This window comes from Calliphora vicina, chromosome 5 (assembly GCF_958450345.1).
Source record: "Calliphora vicina chromosome 5, idCalVici1.1, whole genome shotgun sequence".
In the NCBI taxonomy this organism is placed as follows: domain Eukaryota; kingdom Metazoa; phylum Arthropoda; class Insecta; order Diptera; family Calliphoridae; genus Calliphora; species Calliphora vicina.
This window is the reverse complement of record NC_088784.1, coordinates 93952146-93978692: the sequence shown is the minus strand read 5'-3', so window position 1 is coordinate 93978692 and position 26547 is coordinate 93952146. Positions and strand designations below refer to the sequence as shown.

At 32.0% G+C, this 26547-nt stretch overlaps 1 protein-coding gene across 3 annotated transcripts in view; it reads right to left on the bottom strand.

The window, feature by feature from the left end:
* jbug (filamin-type immunoglobulin domains fbug) overlaps positions 1 to 26547 on the bottom strand; it is a 128554-nt gene that overhangs the window by 9389 nt on the left and 92618 nt on the right. For 2 of the 3 annotated variants that reach the window (XM_065510506.1, XM_065510509.1), the window contains 3 exons: positions 8559 to 9570; positions 8271 to 8491; positions 820 to 968 (listed from right to left, as the gene is read on the bottom strand). In XM_065510506.1, coding sequence (XP_065366578.1) covers positions 820 to 968; positions 8271 to 8491; positions 8559 to 9570 — 1382 coding nt within the window. Of the gene's footprint in view, positions 1 to 819; positions 969 to 1787; positions 2048 to 8270; positions 8492 to 8558; positions 9571 to 26547 lie in introns of those variants that run through there. The other variant, XM_065510510.1, reaches the window with a different exon arrangement.

The following is a 26547-nucleotide window of genomic DNA, read 5'->3' as shown; positions in this document are numbered from 1 at the left end:
TCTCACCACTTAGGTTTCTAATAACTGAGTTAGGTCTTTGACAGGAGAGTTTCCGCTCTATGTCTATTCTCTATGATTCGTGTCGTTTCCCTTCTAAATATTCAGGGAACCAGGGAACAGTGGTTTAGAAAAGGTTTTTTTTTAATAAATCGAATTGATTTACAGTTGGTCACCTCGGGTCTCAAATTTTAAAACAAAATCGTCAGAAATCCATGTATTATCCGAATAAGCTAAAATTTCAAATATAAATAGTCTTTCAGAAGATCTACAAAAAATTCGCCTATGCAGGTTATCACTTTTAGTTCAAGATAGATTTAGATTTATTTATTTTTTAATTTTACTTGATCTTTTTTTGGTTTATTAGTTATGTGGACCTACAGAGGGTATTTTTTGTTTACAAATATCAGCTGTATTTACGACAAAATTCAAAATAAAATAAATAAAACTTGCTAACAGTTATGTCTGCCTTATAACAAGTTACACGCATCTAAAGTTGGAACACGTAAATGTTTGTTTTCAAAAAAGTCGCTATATTTGTATACGATCCGGAAGGGAACTTAAAGGATACGCGTGTAGCCTTATCTAATTTTGAAAAAAATGTTTGAGGTTTGAGTAAAAAATAATAAAAACTGATCCTCGAAAAAGCTCCATATTTACATATCTTGATATCTGCAATAGTTCCCGAGATAACGAATAATTAAGAAAAGTTTCTAAACCACTGTACATTGATTTATTATGATTTCTTGTCGCCAAATTTAATTTTATTGAATATGATCAGAAGACAAATTTCGTTACTTTTGGTTTCAAAAAACTACTTACCTTGGCCGCATAAGGACTGCCAGCCGTTGCAAGGCCACATACAGTGACATGTACACGATGCTCACCCACTACACGGGGCACGAATTCTGCCTTGAAGACACCCTCTGCAGACTGATGAACCTGTGCTGGCACAGATTGCCCAGCGGGTCCTGAAGTTGTTTTTTTACGATGATTTAGTTTATTTTCGATGTGTTTATTGCACAAATTAGTTGTTATAGTTTTTGTTGTTTTATTTTCAATATTTATTTTATTGTTTATTTAATATTTCATTATTATTATGACGACGACGTTTACCGTATTATGAAAATATTTCATTGAGTAAAATATAGTTTTTTGTTGAATTTGTTTTGCATTTATTTTAAATTTAATTGTAATTATTTTTGTTAAAATTGTCATTGTTGCAGTGTTAAATGTATTAGTATAGTAAATTGTAGTTTGTATGGTAAGTTTTTGAAATAAAAAAAATTTGGAAAAAAAAGAGTTTAAATAAATTATTTTGATAATTAATTGAATGGGCATGTAAAATGTTTGTTAGCCTAAAGATCCTTAGGTTATTTTGAAATGAGCCATTTCAAAGGAAATTGAGAGAAAGGGAGATAGTTTTAGTGTGTGTGTGAATGAGTGATAAAGAGATTAAGAGATTGCGAGTGTGTGAGAGAGTGTATTTAAATGTATAATGAAAATGATTTAATTACAGCAGAGCTCATATAACTAGCAATATTTAACAAACCACTTGTTAGTTACTAAATTCTGTACATAATTTTATCAACGAAGGATTTATTCCTAAAAAACCTATATAAACTTTAACAACAGAATTTTGATAATTCGGCCAACACCTTTACAACCTTTATTTCTGTTCTTTCTGGTACTTTTATACAAATTCCAAAGTTAGTTAATATTTTCTTGAATTTTATACAACAAACTCTATTGTTTCTCTTTATATATAAAAAAATTTACTAAAAAAAATATTTAGTTTTATACTCGTTTATTTCCTCGTCAATGTATTAGTCAATAGTTTTTAAATAACTTATACATCTAAAGTATATATTTGTTAATAAACAATAAAAATTATTAATTTTTTTTTATATATAAGAATTAGTTAAAGTATTATAATAAAAAAAACAACGGAATATTCGTAAATTTATAAGTAGATATATATAAAAAAATCGATTTTTTTCAGGGTAATTTTTATATTAAAGTGGTTACTAGTACAATAATTTTCGTCGTCCTGCAATAATAACACAGATGTAAAGAGAAGAAAGAAAACAAAAATTTGGGGTTTTAAAAAATAATACATTTAAAATAATTATAAAAAATACATACAAATATGTTTTAAATAAAATATACAATACAATTTAATACAAAATAAATCACAAGATCATAATGATAATTCTGTGATATCATGTATCAAATATACAAGAGATAGACATTCATAAATATACAACATAAAACACTGAATTTATAGTACATGGAGACATAAGAGGACTTGGACAAGTAGTTGAAAAAAAGACCAGACCGAGTTCTTAGCTTCATAAATAGTTACTATATAAAAACCAGAAAAGTACTGTGGCAAAATTATATATACTTAACATAGTATTCAAGATATAAACAAAAATATTTTTTGCTCCCATTCCAGACATTTATTTATGTACCGACGTTTCCCCTAGATGTTTCAATAAAAAATATTTTACACATTGTTTTAAACGTTTATCCACATAATTAATTATAATCCGTTTATATATTGTGTTTTATTGAAGCAAAAAAAATTTTTTTTTTACGTGAAAATAGCTAATTTTTTTGGTTTTAAAAAACTTAGGAAAAATCGAAAACCAAAGCCGCGTATAATAGCAACAAAATTAAATATAGAAAATTAAAAGGGATTGATTCTTTTCGAATTTATTCACAATTAAGTGAATTCGCTCATTTTCACAAAATTTTACTTTTTTTGTATGATATACATAAAATTGAGTAGTTAATGTTCTTTCGATTGATTGAACTTTGAAAACATTTTCCCCATGGTATGTACAAATTTTCACATATATATTGCGTTTTAATCGGCTCATTAGTTTCGGAGTTATAATAACAAATTGAAGCAAAAATATATATTTTTTATTTGAAAATAGCAAATTTTTTGATTTTAAAAATATCATGAAAAATCGAGAAAATTTTCAGATTTATTGCTTTTTAAATCGGTATATAGTAAATACTTATATTTTTTGGCGTTACAAATATTAGCACAAATATATAATACACTCCCCATTATGGTGGTGTTGGGGTATGGTTTAGTGTGGGACCGATTTGAAATTTATGGATTTCAAAGATATTTGGTTTTTGGAAAACCAATTTTTAAATAAGTTCTTAAAAACATTGTGTAGACTATTTTCTAATAAATTGTCTTCTCATAGGACCCTGTTTGGACATCGTGGTGAGGCTCCACACCTTGATGTTTTGGCACAAGGGAAAACATAAAGCGAAACCGAGGAGCACGAATCTCATTCCTGATAAGAGCTTAACTCATTTAAATTCGCAGAGCCTTTATCTAGTACAGCGGGGATGCAGTGAGCAACAGAACTTTGTCCTGTCTGAATCATTGGTAGTTCACTTTTGCGAACACGCTGTGGCTGTTGTTAAAACCCAAAGCGGGAAGAAGATCGTTTGTTAAATTACTGATATTAGTGCTAGTGGCAAATTTTCGGAAAAAATTTCGGGGCCATTAAAAGTAGCAGATAGCAATTGGATCTGTGTTCAGGAAACGTATTGTGGTGGTGGCATCCGTTGGGCATGGTTCTCGGTCGAGGTCAGTTGTGTGTGGTGTCAGAAACACACACTATGATGGCAGTGCTCTATTGCAAGGGGTTTGTGCATTGATCTGTGCAGTCAATGTACAAGAAGTTGCAAATTGTGTGGTCCTTCAAGGTCACACATTGGCGGTGATAGACGTATTTATTCCATCCTGTGTTGAGGGCACCGTTAGGTTGGGTCATCATACCAGGTAACCACAATAATCTTAGACACTTTGTCTTCCCGTAGGCACTTACGAAACTTGATAGTTAATACCAATCCATATGAAATCCAAAAGCTTCCAATGCATCCCGTAAAAGTAACTGTTTGGTTTAAATTTTGGTCATGCCATCACCGTCAACGCTGAGCGCTGTAGGTCTTTTGACCTAAATTGGTTGATATGGAAACCAACGACATGTGGTTTTAAGAGGACGGCGCTACGAAGCACACAGATCATGGCACATTGGGCATTCTGCACTAGCGATCTCACATTGAGGTGATGAATTGGCCTTCAAGATCGTGTGATTTGACTCCGATAGACTTTTTTGTGGTATTTTCTTAGGTCGGAGGTCTATGCGAATAAATCAAAAATCACAGAGGCAATCAAAGCCAACATAAACCATGCTAAAGAAATTTTACATTTCGGATGCGAGCAGCCCTGCGAAACCGATGCGGACATTTCGAAGATTATATATTCCATACCTAGTCAAATTTTGACCAAACATGTGATTTTTCTCATCCATGTAACTTATTACCTATTGTTCTTAGCAAAATGTGTCCCAAATATTTTGGATATCTATAAAAAAAATTTTTATATTTTTTTTCCGAAATCAAAAACTGTTTTGGTTCACTTGACATGAAATAACCCATATGTATATGGAAAATTTCAGTGCAATCGAAAATGCCAAATCAGTTAATACCAATTTTTTATCCATTTTAGGATAAATGTTTCTATTTTACATTTTGTGGAATGATATCTTTGTACGCAATTAAACTCCGTGAGATGTTCAAAATAATATAGCTTGATAAAGCAATAATTGTATATCTGGGGAGTCGATTATATTGAGGATATTACGAAAACTAGTCTTTTGCGAGAAATGTTTTTCATGCTCTTCGAGTATTAATAGCTTTATTGAGAAATCATTCAGCTAAGCAACTAATTACGGGTTCAGATATCACACCTCTGGATTTATACCTGCCATCAGAAAATATGGGGGTATGTTGATTTTGTCATTCCGTTTGTAACACATCAAAATATTCATGTCCGTCCGTCTGTCTGTCTGTTGAAAATACGATAGTACCCAAACGAAAGGCGCTAGCTGGATGCAATTGCAAATGCAATTGCCCACAAATACTCGCTGTTGATAACGTTTGATTGGAATTGAAAATAGGCAATATCGGTGCTTGATTTCACCGAGACCTCATACATAAACACAGTTACTAAAGTATACGTACGATCGACTTTTTGGGGCTTTTTTTAAAAATCTATATATTTAAAAATACAAGGCCTGACTCATTCATTCACTCACTCACTCATGACTGATGAGTCAGTGAATCGTACGTATACTTTAGTAACTGTGTGTATGTTTCTCCAGGAACAACCATAAATATTTATTATGTGACAATCTTGATAATATATTGCACAAATTAGTTCTAAGTACTCTAAAATGATACTACAAAGTATGGCGTAAATCGGGCATACAATTGTCCCCATACAAGAACTCCTTCGGAAAATGGTTTAAACATCCATAATTGTTTTATAATTATTAATATCTTGATGAAATTGCACATAAACAATTTGTATATGAACCTAAATCTTTCCAAAAAATTTTGTGAAAATCGGTTCATAATTGACCATATAACTAGTGTTTATAAACCGGATAACCGGTTAACCGAAAAAACGGTTTTTCTTCGAAATTTCGGTTTTTTGCGAACCGGTTAATTTAAAATGTTGATTTTCGGTTAACCGGTTTTTATCACTCGGTTAACCGGTTTTTAAAATTTGGGACTAAAATTAATAAATCTCACGTTTTTGTGCATTTTTAGTATTCATTGTATACACATTATTGGTCTGATTTGAAACCTAAACTGCTGATTTACAATACAAACCTCTTTAGATTAATATTTTTAAGAATTACAATGATTCTAAATAGTAGAGGAGGATGAGTTTACTTAAAAACTTTTTCAGAATAAATTGCACATAATGAAACTATTAAAAATTAAAATTAAATTCCGCATAATTCTATAAGTTTAGGCTAAATCTTACTAATGATTTATTAAAACCTTGAATTTGATGTGCATACCTTCTTTCAATAAATTTGACTTCATTAGTGTGCTTTGTTCTTAAAATTTTAATTTATAAATCATTTTGTTAGCATTTCAGAAATATTACAGAAGAGATAAAAAACATTCTAAAATCCATTATTTGAAATATTTATGAAATCTGATAATGGAGTTTTTTTTATAATGACAAAAAATCACAGCTAAGAGGAAGATCGTTTACATCCTATATAGGTCCTTTTTTGGGACTTGTACATTTTCTGTTTCATATCAGAAAGTCGAGGTGATAATAAATTTTAAAATTATCAAATATTTAATTAACAAATTGATTTACATTTTTTGATTGAAATTTAATGAATAAACCAATAATTAAAACAAGTATTATATATTTAGTAACATATTTATACTCAATTCCATTTGACTCAGATAATATTTTGAAATTTTTACAAAATAAAATGGACTTAGCTTTGTATATTTATAGTTATTTAATAATATTAACGATTTCTGCCTACTAAAAATTACAAAATTTAAAGCTGTATATACTTTATTGGACATTTTATGTTTTCGACACATATATGACGGTTAACCGGTTTAACCGTTTTTTTCGATGTCGGTTAACCGAAAAACCGGTTTTCTGAAAAAGGCCATTTTTCGGTTAACCGACAAACCGGTTTTCTAAAAAGTCGGTTTTTTATAAACACTACCTACAACTCATATATCAGAAAAGTATTTTATTGCCACATATTGATGGCGGATATAAATGATTGGTCACAGCCGAATATAAAACCTTACTTGTTTTCTTTGCGGTTATGTGATGTCAAAAGTCGTAGTTCACGAGATACCGGTTCCAATCAAAAATTAGACCTTCCTAATGGACCAACCTACAATGTAGTCGCGGCCAACATTTAAATGAAATTATATTTAAAAAGTGAATTTCAGAAATTGTTCTTTCGGTTCATAATAAAGATACTCGGAATCCAATTCTATTCTAAAGGCCGTATTCATAAACAAATTGTTTAAAATCAAATTTTGTATGGAAATTTTGCTTTGAAACATTGTTTAAATTTAAAATTTTTTGTTATTTAAAATTTTAAGAAATATCTACATGAATCACCCATAATAAAAGTAACGTGATTGTTTCTTGTCTGTTTTGACTAAATTTCTAATATAAGATGGATTTAGTTTAGAGCGGCAGAACTCCAATATTTTGAAAACACAAAACTAATTAGTCAGCAAATGTTTATCGTACCACAATCAGATGATTCTAACCCGTTTGATAGCCAAAACTATGTTACGTTGACTGTGTGGCCAAAATAATTTTTTCTATTTATTTAATACAAAACTAGTTGTCTAATTAAACCTTAAAGGATATAAGAGATAACAAAATTAAGAAGCATATATTTTAAAATAAAGATTTCTTAAGCCATATAAATATAAGCAAGCACTGATGTGAAATTTTTTAAATTATTTTAATTTTGGGGGCCGAAAAGTATAAAGTACATTTGGTTATTTTAAAATAAAAACTTGGTTTTTAGATGAACTAGTAGTGACACAAACATGTTAAGAAGCCACAGTTATTATATGAAATGTTACTTAGGTTTCTTCTTAATAAATTTGGTACTATTCTGGTACTTTTTTTTAGTTTTTAAAAATTACTGAACCTATAGACCTAAGATTTGGCTTATATGTTCCCGATTGAATTAATAACCTATTAAAGAAAGGAATTTATGGTAATTTTGAATGTTTTAAAATGTTTACCATGAGACATTTTAGTCAGGCGTTCGTGTCAAATAGCCGATTGCCCTCGGCTACTGGTGGCTATGGAAGCCTATCGTTGATGTAAACAAATCGATATTAATATATTTTCAAATATTTAACCCATGAAAAACTGAATCTAAAACAGTACTTTTCTGATTTCTTATAATTGTATATGTAAAAAAAAACCTAACACTTAAATGAAAACAATGATTAAAAAATGAATATTAAATAATGCAAAAGAAGTGCATGCAATTCAAATGATTGAAGACATTTTGAAGAGATATAAAAAAATGAACTGATTGAAAAATGTGCATTGAAATTGACATTGAAATTATTAGGAAAAAAAAAAACATAATTGTATTGAAAATATGTGGATAAAGTGGATAAAAAAACAAAAGATTGCATTAAACAAAACAAAAAAAATCAAAATGAAATGCTGAAAACATGCTAAACTTTCTTTTGCAATTAAAAACCAATTGAAAAAATAAGAAGGAAAAATAAAACGGGAAAACATAAACTATAAACCAGTAAGTGAATTTTTAAAAAATTATTAGTAAAAAATATACATACATAACACATACAAATACATAAACAATTAAACAATTATTTAAATATTTTTAACAATACTTTACCTTCAACATTCACTTCAATATCCTCTAAACGACCGCCGTTGTGATTGATAACAAAAGAATTCGATTGATGGACTGGGCCGGGACCGCCCAAGGAAACTTGAGGACCGGACATGCCGCCGCTGATAATGACCGTAATGGGACAACCGGGTACAGGCATTTTATTAAACGACACATTTATAGTGTGTTCACAAGCCTCAGTGGGTACGAAGGAAACGGAGAATCTAAAATGAGAAAGAAAAATTTTAGTACTTTTTTCCAATAGAGAGGAATTTTAATATAATTAATTACCTTGCACTGCCTTGGGGATGTACTTGTGTGGGTATATTTTGACCCTTGGCCGAAATGGTAATTTCCAAATTACCCTCACCCGCATCACCGGCATCGACGGTAAATTGCACTGGACGACCGACGGTACCACGCGACACACTACCCACCACTACTTTAGTAGCATCATATGATTTGGCCAAGAATGGTGTGCCCTGCACGGGGAAACCATTGTATTCAACATTTATGGAATGACCACCCACTGCGGTGGGTGTAAATTCGGCAGTGAAACCAGCATGTATATCCCCGGTCACACGTACCGGTAGCTCACCATGTGGTCCACGCACGCTAACGGCCAATTCAGCAGCACCACCACCACTTACAGTGATATGAAACGAAGCTGGCCTATTCACCGGTATCAACTCCAAATTCGATAAATTCAACATAACACGTGAGGTGTCCGCCACCTGGCAAACGAATGGACAGCCACGAACAGTTTCACCATTAAATTTAATATCAATCAAATGGGGTTTGGCCTGTTCTGGGGTGAATGAAACCAAACAACGTCCACCACCTACGACCTGTACATGATTGGGCACTTCACCCTCATTTATGGAAATCTCCAGTTGACCTTCGCCCGCAGCACTGGCATCTACGCGAAATTGACAGGGCTGACCGACCACACCGCCATTGACATCTGTGACTTGTATTAAACTCGAATCGTAGACTTTGGCTATCAAGGGGCCGCCAGATATTTTCGTACCGTTTATGGAGGCCTCAATGATGTGCGTACCAACCTCGGTGGGTACGAACTCGATGCGTGCGGCACCGTTTGCCGCCTCGTGGGTGACTCTGGCATTCAGTTTGGTCTTGTTAGGACCCAAAACTGTTGCCACGCACTCGCCTTTCGCAAGGCTTTGACCAGGAGGCGGCAGTATATCAAAAACCGCCGGTGTATTAGCGGGTACTAAACGGGTCGATTCGCCCAATGCAGTTATACCGGGTGTCGACATGATTTCAACGTGCCAGGGTGAACCTGAAATTGAGAAAGAGAGATTTATAAATTTTGTATTTTAAAGAACTATAACTATTTTTAAATTTGCTATTTGCCCCCAACTGTCAATAAAGCGGTAACTGACCCCACATTCTGCATTATACCATGACTTATTACAAAGAGACTGACTGGTGTGCCTAAAATCATTAACATTTTAATACAGGGTTTCTTCGTTAAAATTCCCCCTTTTCATTTCTAATTAAAAAATTAAAAAAAAAATACTTTAAGTTTCAATTGTAATATTTCTACTTGACAGAATACTCGTAAAGAATTATCCCAAACGTCAAACGTCAAGGTGTACTTTTCTTTGACTTTTAAGTTTAAGTTTTCGTAATTCATTTGTTAACTGTTGCATTAGGTTAAACATGATACTTCTTCCTACATATGATTGGGATCTAAGTTTCTTTTTCATATGCCTGCCAGTATGCAAGTGATTTGATCTAGTCTATTTAACCTTAAAACCAGGGGAAGTAAATAAATAAATAGTTTAACATTAACATTGAAATTATCTCGAGTGGCTGAAAAGATTGCAAATATTTTGAGGTCTTCATGTAATTTGAATACATTGCATTGTTTTGTTTTGTTTTGTCTTGTCTGGTTTTGTGAAAATACTTATTTTATGTATTTTCTCGTTTGTTGAATTGTCTTTTTGTCATAGTGCTGTGAAATTGTTTTGCATTTCTGTGCTGTTTCCCATTACTGCCTGTGGTAATTGATATGTGAAGATTTTTATTTTGTATTATTTCCCCCTATTGTAGGAATTTTGTGCTAAACAAGTGTGTGATTTTAGTTATATTATTATTATTATCATGCTTGAAAGAAAACGTTTATTGTTTTGCTCAGCAGCATTCTAAGTTTTGTAAAATTTTTAGAAAAAAAAAAATATAAAAGTTTGATTGTTCTCCAATTATGGTATGTATGGACTTGGATGTGGGCAGGAAATTTGATAAATTTCTTAGAAAATTGTTTCCTGCATATTGTTTGGTAACCATGTTTTCAATGTTTTCCCTTAATCTACATAATTTATTATATATTTTTTTTAAACTTATAAAAGTTCTAATTAAAAATATATTGAAAACATTTGTAAAAACAAATTCGATATTAAATCCTGTCGGCCTATTCACCAGTACCAACACCAAGTTCGATAAATTCAACATAACACGTGAGGTTTCCGCCACCTGCCAAACGAATGGACAGCCACGAACAGTTTCACTATTAAATTTAATATCAATCAAATGGGGTTTGGCCTGTTCGGGTGGGAATGAAACCAACCAACGACCTCCAACCACGACCTGTACATGATTGGGCATTTCGCTCTGATTTATGGAAATCTCAAATAAATAATAAATTACTTAGAGTTCCGTTTTTCATTCCCGTTTAATTCATATGTGTCTCTAGGTCAGTAGTCGGCACTCATAGCCACAACACTAAGTTCATTAAAATGGTGAAATACGAAATAAAAATCCTCAAATAAAAGGAGAAAGAGAAAGCATATGGTGTTATTACAATCTATATTCTCTATATACCCATCACTATTGTAGAATAATTTATTTAAAAAAATCATCATTTATCTGATTTCCATTTTATCTGTGATTCGTATTCAAACTATGTATTAAAAAAGTACTATTATTTAGAAGCAAAAATGTACCAATTTCCTAATTTCGAATTTTTTCCAAAAATGTTGTATATGTAGTTCCAAATCTGCTTCAATTTATATAAAAATTATTTTTTAAAAAAGTACCAAACTTATTTTTCTTAATTGTACCCTTAAATTTATACATATGTGGCTTGAGTAAACTATGCCACAAATGTTTTCATTGTTAGTTTTATAATTTAAAATAAATTGAAAATAGTACCAATAACAAAAGTTACCAAATTCGAATTTTCAAAAAGTACCAAATACCTGAGCTGTAAATGAATCATTCTTTTTTGATTTTAGTTCGTTGCGAATTAGCTAAATTTTGAAGTAATCCTTTTCACAACAAACGAATTACTCAGAAATGAATTTCAATACATTTCCAATTCAAATGAATTGCAATTCGTTTCTAATTGAATTTAATTGATTTTGAGTTCATCAAATGATTTGGAACAATGAATTACTATTCAAATGAATGAAATCAAAAAATAGTTGCAATCAATCAAAATCAGGAGCACATCTAGGGGGAATGAAAAATGAAAATTTCTCCTACCAAAATGAAAATATTCAGTACAAATGTAAGCAAATTTTTCCTTTAAAAATATTTTCACAGTATGTGATAAAAAATTAAGTTTCTTTTAGCAAATAAACAAAATTTTCCCATTTTGAAAGGATTTACGCCAATACCAAATAATTAAATTCCTATTCTGCCGCTACCTGACAATTGCAGTATATCATGGGAATATCAAATCTAAGAATTTGACATAAAACAAGTAAGAGAGCTAATTCGGCTGTGCCGAATCTTATATACCCTTCACCAAATTATACTTTAAAATAAAAATTTTAAATATTTTTAGGTAAACAAAATTTAAATTTTTTTCCGTTGTTTTTCGAAATTGTTTTTTAAATTTAAAATTTTTTTTTTTAATTTTAAAAATTTTTTTTTTTGTTTTAAAATTTAGTGAAAAAAAAAATTCGGGTTCAAAATTTTTTTTCTGATTTTGACCAATTGTAGGTCCAACTTACTATGGTCTTATATACGTCGTTGCACAGGTCTTTGAAATATCTATCATTAGATATCCATATTGTCTATAATAATGATTTAGTAATCCAGATATGGGTCAAAAATAGGTCAAAAATCGAGGTTGTCCTGATTTTTTCTTTATGTCTCAGCCATTTGTGAACCGATTTTCTCGATTTTAAATAGAAACCGAGCCGGAAGAATTTCGAAGATATTGATGTATCATTCGTGTATGTAAGTTATTTGGGGGCTTCAGAAAGTTGATTTCAACACACAGACGGACAGACGGACATGGCTATATCGACTCCGCTATCTATAACGATTCAGAATATATATACTTTGTGGGGTCGCAAATGAAAAATGTAGAAATTACAAACGGAATGACAAACTTATATATAACCTTGCCACTCATGGTGAAGGGTATAAAAATAGTTGAAGAACAGAACGACATTGATACTTACTGTAAATTTACTTACGAAATCAATTAAAATTTCAATCAATTCAAATGAGTTGGAAATTAATTGCTAATTTTTTCTTCTAATTCATTTGAATTAATTCAAAATCCATTCAATTCGAATGAATTTCAATTCATTTTGACAAAATTCATTCAACAAATTCATTTGATTGGAAGCGAATTGCAATTCATTTGACAAATTAATTTAAATTGGAAATTAATTGCATTAATTTTTACCAAATTCATATGAATTCAATCTAATTTCATACAATTAATATTTTTGTGTGAATGATTCGCGAATTAATTCAAAAATAAATGATTATTTACAGCTTTGCCAAATACAACTGGTATTTATTTGACATTAAACCTCTATTTTAAATTTGTTTAAAAGAAAATAAAGAAATAATGAGTATCAAAAGGTACCAAAACACCATTTAATTTAAAGGCTTTGAACCCACTGGGGTAAAATTTCAGAATCTTTGGATCCGATGTCAATTTCCAGTTTTTCACGGTATTCATATTCTCAATCATAACTCATCTTGGTCTGTCGTCAAACTATTTCCATTTAATTAAGCGGCATCAGTAGAACTGAACCATTGACAAACGTTCACATAAATGCTAAGAATGTAGAGTATACTAAAAAATTCCTCACGACTTCTGCTATTTCATAATGGACCGAAAGCACTGAAGATTCAAAATATTCCTGATAGGAAAATTCAAAGAAATTTGAGACAGGTTTAATAAAATAATACACCTGCTTCATATTGGACAAACGTATGTGTTACAATATTTTTCGCATACTCCAGGTATCAGAGAATTTATGCTTCTGCTGAAAGACGATTTTAAAAGTCCAAAATTATGCTTGAGCTCTATAAAAGAAAATCATTATTGCACCGAATCATTACATGCGATGAATAATGGATCCATTACGATAAGAGATCGTAAGTGATCGTAAGTGAAGCCAGGCCAACCAGCCGAATCGACACCAAATATCCATGGCGATAAGGTAATGCTTTGTACTTGGTGGGACCAAAAGAGTCCTGTCTATTATGAGCTGCTGAAATCTGGCCAGACCATCACGGGGAACCTGTACCACGCGACATACTCGTTAGAAGTGAGCATTGACTGAAAAACTCACAGAATATGCGGCCAGACTAACTAAATGACGCAGCTTGTTCCAATTTTGACAGATGCCTGTTGACATGCATAATGTTGCACATTCAGTTAAGTGCTCTATAAAAGACAGAGTATCTAGATATGAGCTTGATTCGTTATTAGTCTCAAAAGATAAGCAGTTCTTTTGGCTCTGAATCCATATGTTGCCAGAAAGATAGGAAAAGTTCATAGATAACAATGGTTATGCATATTCCAGTAAATATTTACCATGTGCGACCGAAACTTCATACTTAGTTTGAGATAACTTAGTTAGACTTGCAAAATTGCTGCTATATTTAAGCACTTTGTTGTGAAAAAACATTATGTTTTTTTCATTTGCTTTTAACTTAATTATATTTAAAATAATAACTTTCATGTTAAAAGTGCATTAAGTTGATATTAAAAAGTGAAGTAAATATGTAGGCAAAATAAAGAAAAGCATAATAATAAGTGGTACAATTTTTCAAATTATCTATTCTATCATTAAAGCGCTCGCTGCCAGTTAAAAAGAAGCAAACAAAAATTATAATTAGTTAGTTATAAAGGTAAACATTATAAGTACTAAAACAATACATTTCTTTAGTTTCTTCTCTTAATTTAATATAAAATATTTCAGCATAAACACACCTTGTGAAGTATTTGAACACCCTAAATTGGGAGGTGAAGCACGCAGTAAAAATTGCTGAAACTGATCGTGGCCCTAACAAATGTTGGCTTTTAAAAAAATTTCATGTTCCGTGTCTAATAAAGGAAAGAAATATAGAGAAGAAAAAAAAAATAAACAATGAAAGCTGACTCATAAAAAAGTTATTGACCATTAGCCCCCAGACCACAACAATTACTAATATAGCAGCAGTGGAAATAGCAGCAGTATTTATGGTATATACAGAAATGTATGTATTCGTATAAATGTATAGGTATTTATATAGAAAGACCATTTATTTTTGTAGTAATCTAAGCATGTGTCTAAACTTTTTTGTTGTTTATATTTAAAGTTTTGGCTTTAACACAATAACTGCAACTGTTTATTTTGACCATTTTCGTTATATGTGTGTTAACAAACTTAAAAAAATGAAACCAAACAATAAAACCGAAAATACAAAACTATGTACATATGTTTATTTCCTCTATTTGTGGCTTCAAATTAACAAAAATAAATTTGACATTTAAATAATTTTTTTTTCTTCATTTCATTATTGCTTTTTGTTAACATGTATTAATTTTTATTTGACATTTTTATTTCTTGTGTATTTTGCGATTGCAGAGAGAAAAAAATAGGTTTAAAATACAGTAAAGTGTGTCAATTACTTTGACAGTAAACAATGATCTAAAAGTTGTGGCTCAAATAGATACTGGTTGAATATTTTATATTAGGTTGGTACTTGTTTGCAGGTTATAGTTTTTATAGCTATCAATAGATATGACTAACAATGTTTTCCAATTAGCTTGTTGCCACTTCTAGGACGACGGGCCAATAAGTTCTACACCTGCAATTTCCCGCTTCTTAGTTAAAAGGGAAACACTGGTCTTGTCAATAAGCATCTGTCATTGGTCTCCTGTCAAAATTTGATCAAGCTGCGCCATTTAGTTTGTGTTTGACAGCCATTAATAGCAGACTAGCGCGTGACTTGAGGAGAAGAGGAATCTGTCGTTGGCCTCCTGTCAAAATTTGAACAAGCTTCGCCATTTAGTTTGTCTTTGACAATCATTGATAGCAGACTACCGCAAGACTTGAGGAGAAAATGAAAAAAGTGAATTTCGTGTGATTGTTAAGCAGAACTGGAAACTGTCCATCATCAATTTCAATGGTAAACAAGTAAGAAAGTATGGTCGGTCAAGCCCGACCATACTAAGTAAAAGAGCAAAAACATTTTTCTTTTAAAATTTCAGTAATTTATATTTTTGAGTGATTTTCTGAAGTGGGCCTTATATGGGGGCTATGACCAATTATGGACCGATCACCATGAAATTAGGTAGTGTGATTTATGTCTATATGAAAGTTATTTATGTTGAATTTTGCGTATAAACCAACATTTTTAACCGATTTATGCACGTTAAAGTGATTTTCGGAAGCGGGTCTATATGGGAGCTATGACCAATTATGGACCGATCGTAACAAAATTTGGTGACATGAATTTTGTATATATAAAACTTATTTGCAGCGCAATTTGTGTAGATACATTTGTAAATTAAACATTTATGACCGACAAAGTCCAATTTCGGAAGGACATTTGTATGGGGGCTAGGTGAAATAATGGACCGATTTCAGCCAGTTTCAATAGGCTTCGGCCTTGGGCCGAAAAAATAATATTTACTAAATTTTATCGAAATATCTTCAAAATTGCGTCCTGTACTTTGGACATGGACAGCCAGCCAGCCAACCAGACGGACGGACATCGTTTAATCGACTCAGAAAGTGATTCTAAGTCGATCGGTATACTTTAAGGTGGATGTTAGACTAATATTTTTCGGCGTTACAAACATCTGCACAAACGCATAATTCCCTCCCCACTATGTTGGTGTGGGTATAACAAGTGGTTTACTGAAATTCGTTGTGGCCGTACAAGCACAAATATACCGAACGTTCTGGATGCCCAGTCGAGGTCTCTAAATCCGAAACAATCTAAATTCTAATTCAAATTTCTAATTTAAAGATAGCGAAATGTTATTTATTTTTCGGCTGATTTTGATGAAACTTAAGGAGAATATAACATGAAGTATTTACAAAAACAGTATAATATTTAAAATTAACCCTTAATGGCACTTGGGTTCAGAATGACACTCAACTTTTAAAATCACGAAAAATACAGTCAATATAGGGCTAATTTTAATGTTTTGTATAATTAAGTAAACGGAATCATTCAATTTATTTGTTTAAATTTAATACATCAAAAGTACACAAAAATTCTCAATAAAACTTTCTAATACACAATATGTACAATATTTTTAAGTTTGCTTCCTTTAAAATTCAAATTTTGATCAGCACTATTGAAATTGACCAGTTTTATTATGATTTTTAAAGTTTGGGGTCATTTTAACCCCAAGTGCCATTAAGGGTTAATTTCCATATTTGTGCTGTTTTTATAAATACTAGACTTCATGTTATATTCTCCTTAAGTTTCATCAAAATCGGCCCAAAAATAAATAACATTTCGCTATCTTTAAATTAGAAATTCCAAATATTGAAAATTTTGACCTTCATGATTTAAGGTTTAACATCTTCCAATTTTATGGTATTGGTCGAATGAAGATGGAAAGTGCGAGAGATTGTGGAAGTCATAAGCCTCTCACATCGCTCAGTGGTTTCAATTGTTAATGATTACTTGGGTATGAGAAAGCTTTCCGCAAGATGGATGTTGCGTTTCCACTCATAAGGATGCACACGTGTGCAGTTTCAATAGAAAAATCCATGAATTAGGCTACGAATTGCTCTCTCAACTACCCTATTCTTCTGCTTTATCCCCGAATGACTATTTTTTGCTTCCAAACCTGAAGAAATGTCTCTGCTGAAAGAGATTTGATGAACTCATCTCACAAAAAATACCTATTTTTATGACTTCGACAAATTTTATTTTTTGGAAGGGATAAAAAATTGGAGAAAATTTGGAGAAAGGAGACTATGTTGAAAAATGACATGATATTTTATACAAAAACCCAGTCTTTCATTCAAAAAGTAAACAACAAAGTTTTTGTTGCAGAATTTTGTGCCAACAAAGCGTCATATGCGGGAAGTTTTGCTTTACTTATTTATGGTGAATGTGTTTTATCGTTTTCAACGTATGAGGGATGGTTTTTGCTGTTCAGAAGTGGTGATTTTGACACGGAAGACAAAGATCGCCCAGGCCAGCCAAAAAAGTTTGAAGACCCAGAATTGGAGGCATTATAGCATGAGGATTGTTGTCAAACTCAACAAGAGCTTGTTAAATCATTGGGAGCTACTCAATTAGCCATTTCAAAGCGTTTGCAAGCAGCAGAATTCATTCAAAAGCAGGGAAATGGGGCACCATACGAATTGAATCTGAGAGACTTTAAAAAGAGATTTTGTATGACTGAAGCAAAAGTAAACTTCCGATGTTTTTTTGTCTGTAATTAAAAAAAAATAATTAAAAACTTTGATTCTTGTTGTGGATTATTTTTATTTGGTCTTTTAATTTTTTTTACATCAAGTCGAGAATATGATGTCATGTAAATGGCCGCCGCCACAGTTGATTGTCATTTGAGCCCTTTTTATGGCATTTTCCATCACTTTGGCCAAAACTTCCGGCGATAGGTCCTCATATTCTTGACGGATATTGTCTTTAAGAGCTGCAAGAGTCTGAGTTGACATAAACCCGCGACTTCAAAAATCCCCACAAAAATAAGTCTGGAGCGGTGAAATCAGGCGATCTTGCTGGCCAGTGCAAATCGCCAAAACGGGAGATTATGCGCCCGGCAAATGCATCCTTCAGCATATCGGTTGTGGCACGTGCAGTGTGTGCCGTTGCACCATCCTGTTGGAACCACATATTTTCCAATCCCAATTCATCAAGTTGCGGCAAAAAGAACTCGTTGATCATTGCTCTGTAGCGCTCACCATTCACAGTAACCGTTTGGCCCGCGACGTCTTCGAAGAAAAAAGGTCCGATGACTCCTCCAGCGAAAACAACACACCATACAATGACTTTGAGCGGGTGTAATTTCTCTTCGTGGGTTACACGCGGATTTTCAGTGCCCCTTAAGCGTAAATTTAGCTTATTTACGTACCCGCTAAGATGGAAATGGGCCTCATCACTCATGATTATTTTTACACCGAATCATTACTCGCGATGAAAAACGGATACATTACGATAACACGAAGCGTAAGATCGGCCAACTAGCCTAATCGACACCAAACCCAGATATCCATGGCGCTGATAATTCTCTGTATTTTGTGGGACCAAATGGTTCCTATCTATTATGAGCTGCTGAAATCTGGCCAGACCAAACGTACTTGATTCGTTTGAAGCGAGCATTGGTAGAAAAACCGTAATATTTGATTGTGACAATGCTCGGCGACAGGTTGCAATATCTGTTAAAAACTATTTAGAAAGAAGTGGTTGGTAAATTTTGCCTTACAGAACGCTCTCTCTGTTATACGCCTCACTTCAGAACAGAGTATTCGAAATTATTTTGATTCATTCTTGACCTCAAAAGATGAGTGCTTTTGGCTCGTAATCCATATGTTGCCAGAAAGATGGGAAAAGGTCATAGATAATACCTTGAATAAATTTATATTTTACAAATGTTTCAAATAAAAGCTAGAAATTTTAAAAAATCCCGCATTTTTAAGTCATACTCCCAATAAAATAGCAAAAAGAGATACAATTTTTAACCATTAAAGAATTTCCAAAAAGTAAAAAATACTTTTTGGAAATTATTTAGTATCTTCTCCACAAAACAAAAGAGTACGAAAAATTACCAAAGTACTGTTTTACAAAAATTCTCCTATTAAGCTCAAACCAACCAACCATATTGGTCTATGTTACCAAAATAACATTGACCAAAGTTTATTACACTTAAAATTTTTTGTCAAATTATAAAAACAAAATAAAGTAAAAGCTCTCACAACATACATATAAACAACGCAGACACACCTGACTTACAACTTCTTTTTTCTGCGTTTTATTTTCTACCTTATTTACGTCAACAAAAAAACAAGTCTACTTGAAGTCAAAAAAAAACTCGTTGCCAAAGAAAACCATCCAAAAGAAAGACCCAACCAAAGTAGCAGCTGAACATACTGCAAAAAACAAAAAAAAAACTAAACAAAGTTATGGCGGTTGAAAAACCGTTGTAACGGGTTTTCATTTCGGTAACACTAAATAAGTGTAACTGAATAAATATACATAATTTTTTACATGTAAATTATCACACATTTTACGTTTTCATGTCATCCAAATCGATTTAATGTGATGTGAACGTTAAATGGTTTTTTATGCTGTTCATTAAATGGCCTTATTAAGTTAGTGGTATTTACAAATAAATGAAAAACTACTAACAAAAATATTACCACAGAGTTGAAAATTATGGCTAAAGAAAATTTATTAGAAATATACCAAGTCAGGTTGCAATTATAAACGTTTAAATCTGTGATTGTTGAGTGCTTGTGAAAGGAAATTATTGTTGGCAAGTAAAATTTATGGACAATAAGGAAGTCGAGTTAAACAAAATAGATAAATAATTTAAAAAAAAAATATCATTATTGGCATATGCAATTAAAATGTTGAAAAATTAATAAATATTACAAATTAATTATTGCAAAGCAGAGCTGTAAATGAATGATTTATATCAGATTTGAAATTTTAATGCAGCTCAGCACTCCATCTCGCGGTTTATTTGTTATGTTGCACTGATCTCATGGCCACGCAATTGGCCCTAAATTCGGCTGTTAGGCTCAGTATTGCGGGAGCATGGATGTCTGGATGTACCGGCCATGCGACCATTCTGGTAGGGTCACATTTGCTATCTATACAGACGGCTCCTAGTCTGCGATTGGGGTGAATGGGGGTTTCTATATTCCCCCTTTTCTGAACTGGGTGTGTTTCAGCCGAGATTTCAGTCATCAAAAGGATGGTGCGCTGGATGAGGTGCTACTGGTTATTTGTTGTGAATATCCGAATTTTTACCGACTGTAAACCTGCTACTAAATCGCTCCCTGGTGTCTATTCGACATCCAGATTGGTACATGAATGCTGGGTATCTCTTAAGGAGATGGCGAGGCATTCTAACCTGGAGTTATTCTGGGTCACTCTGGTGTACTCAGCAATAGTATTGCTGATGAACTCGCCAAAGCAGGCTCACATCTGCAAGTCGACGAGATTGATCATTTTGTCGGTTGTAAATCACTCAGACAGCGCTAATTTTTAAAGTATGCTCAGCTCATATGGTCTATTTTGACTAATTGCTCTACATCGAGTCCTGTTTACGACCATCATAGGTAACACGAATTCTGATAGCCGTGCTCACAGGACACTGTTTAATTGTTGATCAAGCTAGGAGACTGAACACTCCTTCGAATGACTTATGTAGAAGTTATCATGACAATGAGGAGCAGGAAGCGGTTGAACACCTCCTGTGTCTTTGTCCTGCACTATCGGGGATCCGGACTACCATAATGGGTAGTCATTTGATGCAAGGTTTCGCGGATATATCGAGGGTGGTTATTAGGAACATGGATTGGTTTATTCGTGTGTCGGATTGTTTCGGCATCAAAGCCTTTTCCGACATGTGAAGGACTTTTTGAGGACCTAAACATGATCTTCTATGGAAGTTTTTCTTTACTTCTTCAATTTGAAAAAAGTGCCATCGTTTTCAACTTGCGAGAAATGGTTTGTTCGGTTCAGAAGTGGTGATTTAGACACGGAAAGCAAAGATCGTCCAGGCCGGCCAAAAAAGTTTGAAGATCAAGAATTGGAGACATTACTTCATGGAGATTGTTTTAAAACTCGACAAGAGCTTGCACAATCATCGGGAGCTACTCAGGCAGCAATTTCAAAATGTTTGCTAGCAGCAGGATTCATCCAAAAGCAGGGAAATTGGATACCATATGAATGGAAGCTGAGAGACCTTGAAAGACGATTTTGTATGTCTACTTCAACGCTATAAAAGAAATCAAATTTGCAAATAATCATGACTTGCAATGAAAACTGGATCCATTACGATAACCCGAAGGGTAAGAGATCGTATATGAAACCCAACCAATCAGCCGCATCGACACAAAAGCTAAATATCCATGGCACAGGCGGAATTCTCTGTATTTGGTGGGAACAAAAGTGTCCTATATATTATGAGCTGCTGAAATCTGGCCAGAATTTGAGTATTGTCCGAAAAACGCTGAGAATATGCGGCTAGATATGAAACCGTAATATTCTATCCTGACAACTTTCGGCATCAAGTTGCAATACCTGTTACAAAGTATTTAGAATGAAGTGGTTGGGAAGTTTTGCCTCACCCGCTTTATAGTCCAGACCGTGCGACTGCCATTTGTCTTGATCGATGCAGAACGCTCTCTCTGGAATACCCTTCACTTTGGAACAGAGTATCCAAAATTAGCTTTAATAGATGATCAGTTCTTGTGGTTCGGAATATGGTTGCCAGAAAGATGGGAAAATGTTCTAGCTAATAACTGCCAATACTTTGAATATTTCCAAAAAATTTTAAAAATCCCACCCAATAGTTATTATATTATAACGGCTAGTATTTGGCTAATCAAGTTGTTGGTCAATCGTTGTGGCAAACTGTTTCGTCGCAACTGCAGTATTTAGCAAGAGAATGGGAGGACTCGATTTTATGAATTAAAAAAAGTAAATCATGAGTACGATTGAAAAAGTAAATCGTGTTTCTTTGGCCTTTTGTTTTTCGATATCATCGAATACAAAATAGCAATTCGCGACTTTTTTTTTAGCTATATTGTATTTCGATCAGCTATGGCCAAGTTGAATATAATAATCTTAAGCTGTGTTTATAATTTTGCTCTTACAGCAATTATATCCTACGCTATTATAATGAGTAGAATCTAAGCAGTTCTAGGATACGATGCATAACTAGCTACGAGACGAGTTATTTTAAACACGTGCATGTCCTAGGCAGGGCGTCAATTGACCCTTTTCGATTACAATTAGTCTGTCTAAAAGCTGTTCCAAAGTAATCAATGCATTGGATTCACAGTCCGGTTACTCATATCATATTTTAATATGTACGCGTGTAAGCTAATTGACCTCAAATTATCAGTTAAAAAGACATCTAATAGACAACTCCTCTGACAACTCTCCAATATGTATATTACTTCTGTTGGGTAAAATAATTACTTTTTAAAGAGCTGTTAAAAGTAAACGTTTAAAGTGACTACACTCTAGATTACTTAGAAGCACTTTAATGACAATTGACTTCATGCTAGGTTACATGGGATGTCAGTATACTTAAGTAAAAAGAAAACAAACTGTATAAGAATTATATCAACGCAATTTTGTATAAAAACAGTTTGAACGAATTTCTCACAAAAAATTTAAAGTGACTACACTCTAGATTACTTAGAGACACTTGAGTGACAATTGTCTTCAAGCTAGATTATCTGGGATATATAAAGTAACCAATTGAATTTACTCTGCACTACAAAGAACACATATGTGGCCGAGCAGATGGAGTCAACTAAGGCATTAATGACAATTATTGTAAGGGATACTTTGACTACTTGCTTAACTGCTGTGATATTATCATTTGTGATGATGGTTTTCACCCCAAAAATACCCCAAATATATCAATAACCCTCTCACAGTATATGTACCTTTTTCAGGGACAATTTAAGGATGTCCGTCGTGCCGTCTGTATGTCCCTGTAAAGCTTGTGGTCAAGGAACAGATCACAGACCATGAATAAAGATGTATAAATTGCCCCATGTACTGCACCGATAAATTTTGCAAGGATCGATCCAAAACTTCAAATACTTCTTCCATATACTCGTAGCAGATGTAGGGAGTCGTATGGTCGATCATGCCCGACTTCTCGATATTTGACGATGAATTTATTAATGTTACAAACTGGTGACTTGTAGTGAAAATATCATTTATTATATTATCATGTGTTTAAGATCGAATTTTCGTTATCACAATGATTAACTTAAAACAGATTTGTGTAATATAGAGTAATTTTTATTCACCTAAATGAAACTCAAAACTCTTACTTATTTGGAATCATCAACTAAAAACTTATTTAACTTAAAACAGATTTTTTTTTGTTGCTGATAACAACAATATTTTTTTTTTATATGTAAAAAAAATGAAAACAAGAGAAGAAAGTGTTTTTTTTTTGATTTTGTCATGCACTATTGTTATTATGATTTCATTTTTTTAATATAAATTTGTTTTATTTTGTTCATTGTTGTGGCGGTTTTTTATCAACAAAATACATCTTTTGTTTTGTGGCTCATTGTTGTCTGTATGATCAGTTAACATGGCTTAAATAAATGCGGTTAAAGGTTTTTGTGATTAAACAACGAAATGAAAATAAAATTTAAACATTTTATTGTATGACATAAGAGATCATCATTAAATTATAAATTTTTTTGTTCAAAATTTAAGTGGAGAAGTAGATCACTTGTTGCCAAAAGGCGTTGCCTATAAACTGGTTAAATTTAAAGATTTTTTTTTTGAAAATAAAATAACTGGAAAACACTTGCTGATAATGTAATGTGTAATTAAATGTGTAGAAATGAATAATTGGTGGAAGAGTTGAAATTACTTGAACATAAACAAAATTTTGTGTTTATAAATCTTGCTACAAGAAGATAGTATTTTATCTATATTTTAAAATCCATAACTTAATGTTTTAAAATATGAATTTGCAGAATTTGTAGCAAATTTTTGTCGAGAAATTTCTTAACTATTTACTTTTTTTGTTAGATTTCTTTCCCATTCAATCTTTTATAATTAAAAAATTTACTTTTTTATAAAAAAAATTACTATTTTCCACTTTCTAAAATATAATATCTTTTTAAATAACTTTTTTTTCTATTATGTCTTTTTAACAAAACATACAATAGTTTGATGTCAATAAAAATATACTTAAAATTACTGGCTAGATCCCGGTAAAAAAAACATCGCATAAATAATTGCTTATTAAATTTGTTGTTGTCTTTTTAGTTTTCAACAAGTGTCAGTCAATAACTTGCAATCTTTGAAATCCACCATTAAAAAACGCTAATAATTGCTTAAAGAAAAAGTAAAATTGTTTGATAAAAAGCTGCAGACAAATTACAAACAAAAAAAGGAAAAGTGTTGTTAACTCTTAAAGTTTTTTTTGCTGTTATTACATTCATTCATTTATTTGATTTATTTTCTTATATTTTCAAATAAACACATCATTTTATAATGGCCATAATTGTAGAGACATGTAATTATGTGAATGGGTGTTTTTTTTTAGTTTTGTTCACAAACTAATTCAACATTCACTTAGATCTTCATTTATAGTGTTTGAGCTAGTGGCGATAACAGAAATTTTATAGGCTTGAAATTAAAATTTTTGTTTGAATTTAATTAGAGGTGGTTTTAAAGCAGTGGTCGGCACTCATAGCCACCGAACCATATGTCGAAAGCAATAAAATATTCAAATGATCACAGCACTGATGTAAGCGTAACTCGTTGAAATTTATCTAAAACAGAAAATTCATTTAATACAACATTACAATGTGATATGCCCTGTACTGTGAAGACCACAGTTTCAAATATTTGTAGAAAAAAGTTGCTTTTAAAAAACTCATTGATTTTTAAGCGATTAACAATCTTTTAAAGGAATAGACGCTTTTATTTGAGCAAAAAGAAAACTAAAAAAGGGCACATTTTGAAAAGTTATGGCGTTTTCTTTTCTGACACAAAATGTTGCCAACATATTTTGTACCATTTATTAAAGATTAGCCATACCCTCACAATGTTTTACATTTTTAACGATCACAATAGAACAAAAACCATTACCATTTATGCATTTTTCTGTTTAAAAAGTGCTGCATTTCCAACCCTTTGATAAAAATGAGGGTGAAACATGTAGCTTATCTTCGGGGTTTTAGGGCAACATTATTTGAAAAGAACACGTTATGCCCTTACCAAACTAAATTTTTTTTTAGAAAAGAACATCATTTATGTCAGAAAAGAAAACGCCATTAGATTTTGCAAAAAGAAGTCAAAAAATTGTATGTCTTGAGACACAAAACATTTATTTTGATAGATATCCCACTCGCATCCCACTAAGCGACCAAAAAATTCTTCAAGTTAAAGACCTAAGCTATCTTTTGAGCAAAAAAAAATAGGTTCCATTTTGAAAAACAAAAAAAAAAAAAGTTTTTGATTTCGGAAAAAATTTCAAAAATTGTATGTTTTGAGTTACAAAACATTTATTTTGATAGATAACCAACTCGCATCCCACTAAGCGACCAAAAAGGTCTTCAAGGAAAAAACCTAAGCTTTCTTTTGAGCAAAAAAAAAATAGGGTCCATTTTAAAAAAAGTCAAAAAAAATTTTGATTTTAGAAAAAAAAATTTCAAAATTTTTTAATTTTTTTTTCGAAAGATTGAAGAAATAACTATCCAAAATATTTCGAGCACATTTTGCAAAGAACAATAGGTAATAAGATACAGGGATGAGAAAAAACACCTGTTTCGCCAAAATTTCCCCCTCTAGCTTAGAGACATCTCGACCGATCTTCTTGAAAAATCAAAAGTTGGTTAAATTGACATTTGTATATCTTGGATCATTATATTGGGTTTATGACTTAAAACTGTGGGATTTACAATAGATGGCACATCTTTTGAATTTGGTTTTTGTTTTTAATAAATTATATGACATTTTGAAGGGTACATATCTGTCATTTATTGTATGTTTTGAGTTACAAAACATTTATTTTGATAGATAACCAACTGCCATCCCACTAAGCGATCATAAAGGCCTTCAAGGAAAATATCTAAGCTTTCTTTTGAGCAAAAAAAATAGGGTCCATTTTGAAAAAAATTTAAAAAAAATTTTTGATTTGGAAAACAAATTTCAAAATTTTTTTAGTTTTTTTAAATTTTTTTCGAAAGATTGAAGAAATAGTTATCCAAACTATTTGGGACACATTTTTCTAAGAACAATAGGTACTAAGTTAGATGGATGCGAAAAAACACCTGTTTGGCTAAAATGTAAAAAATGT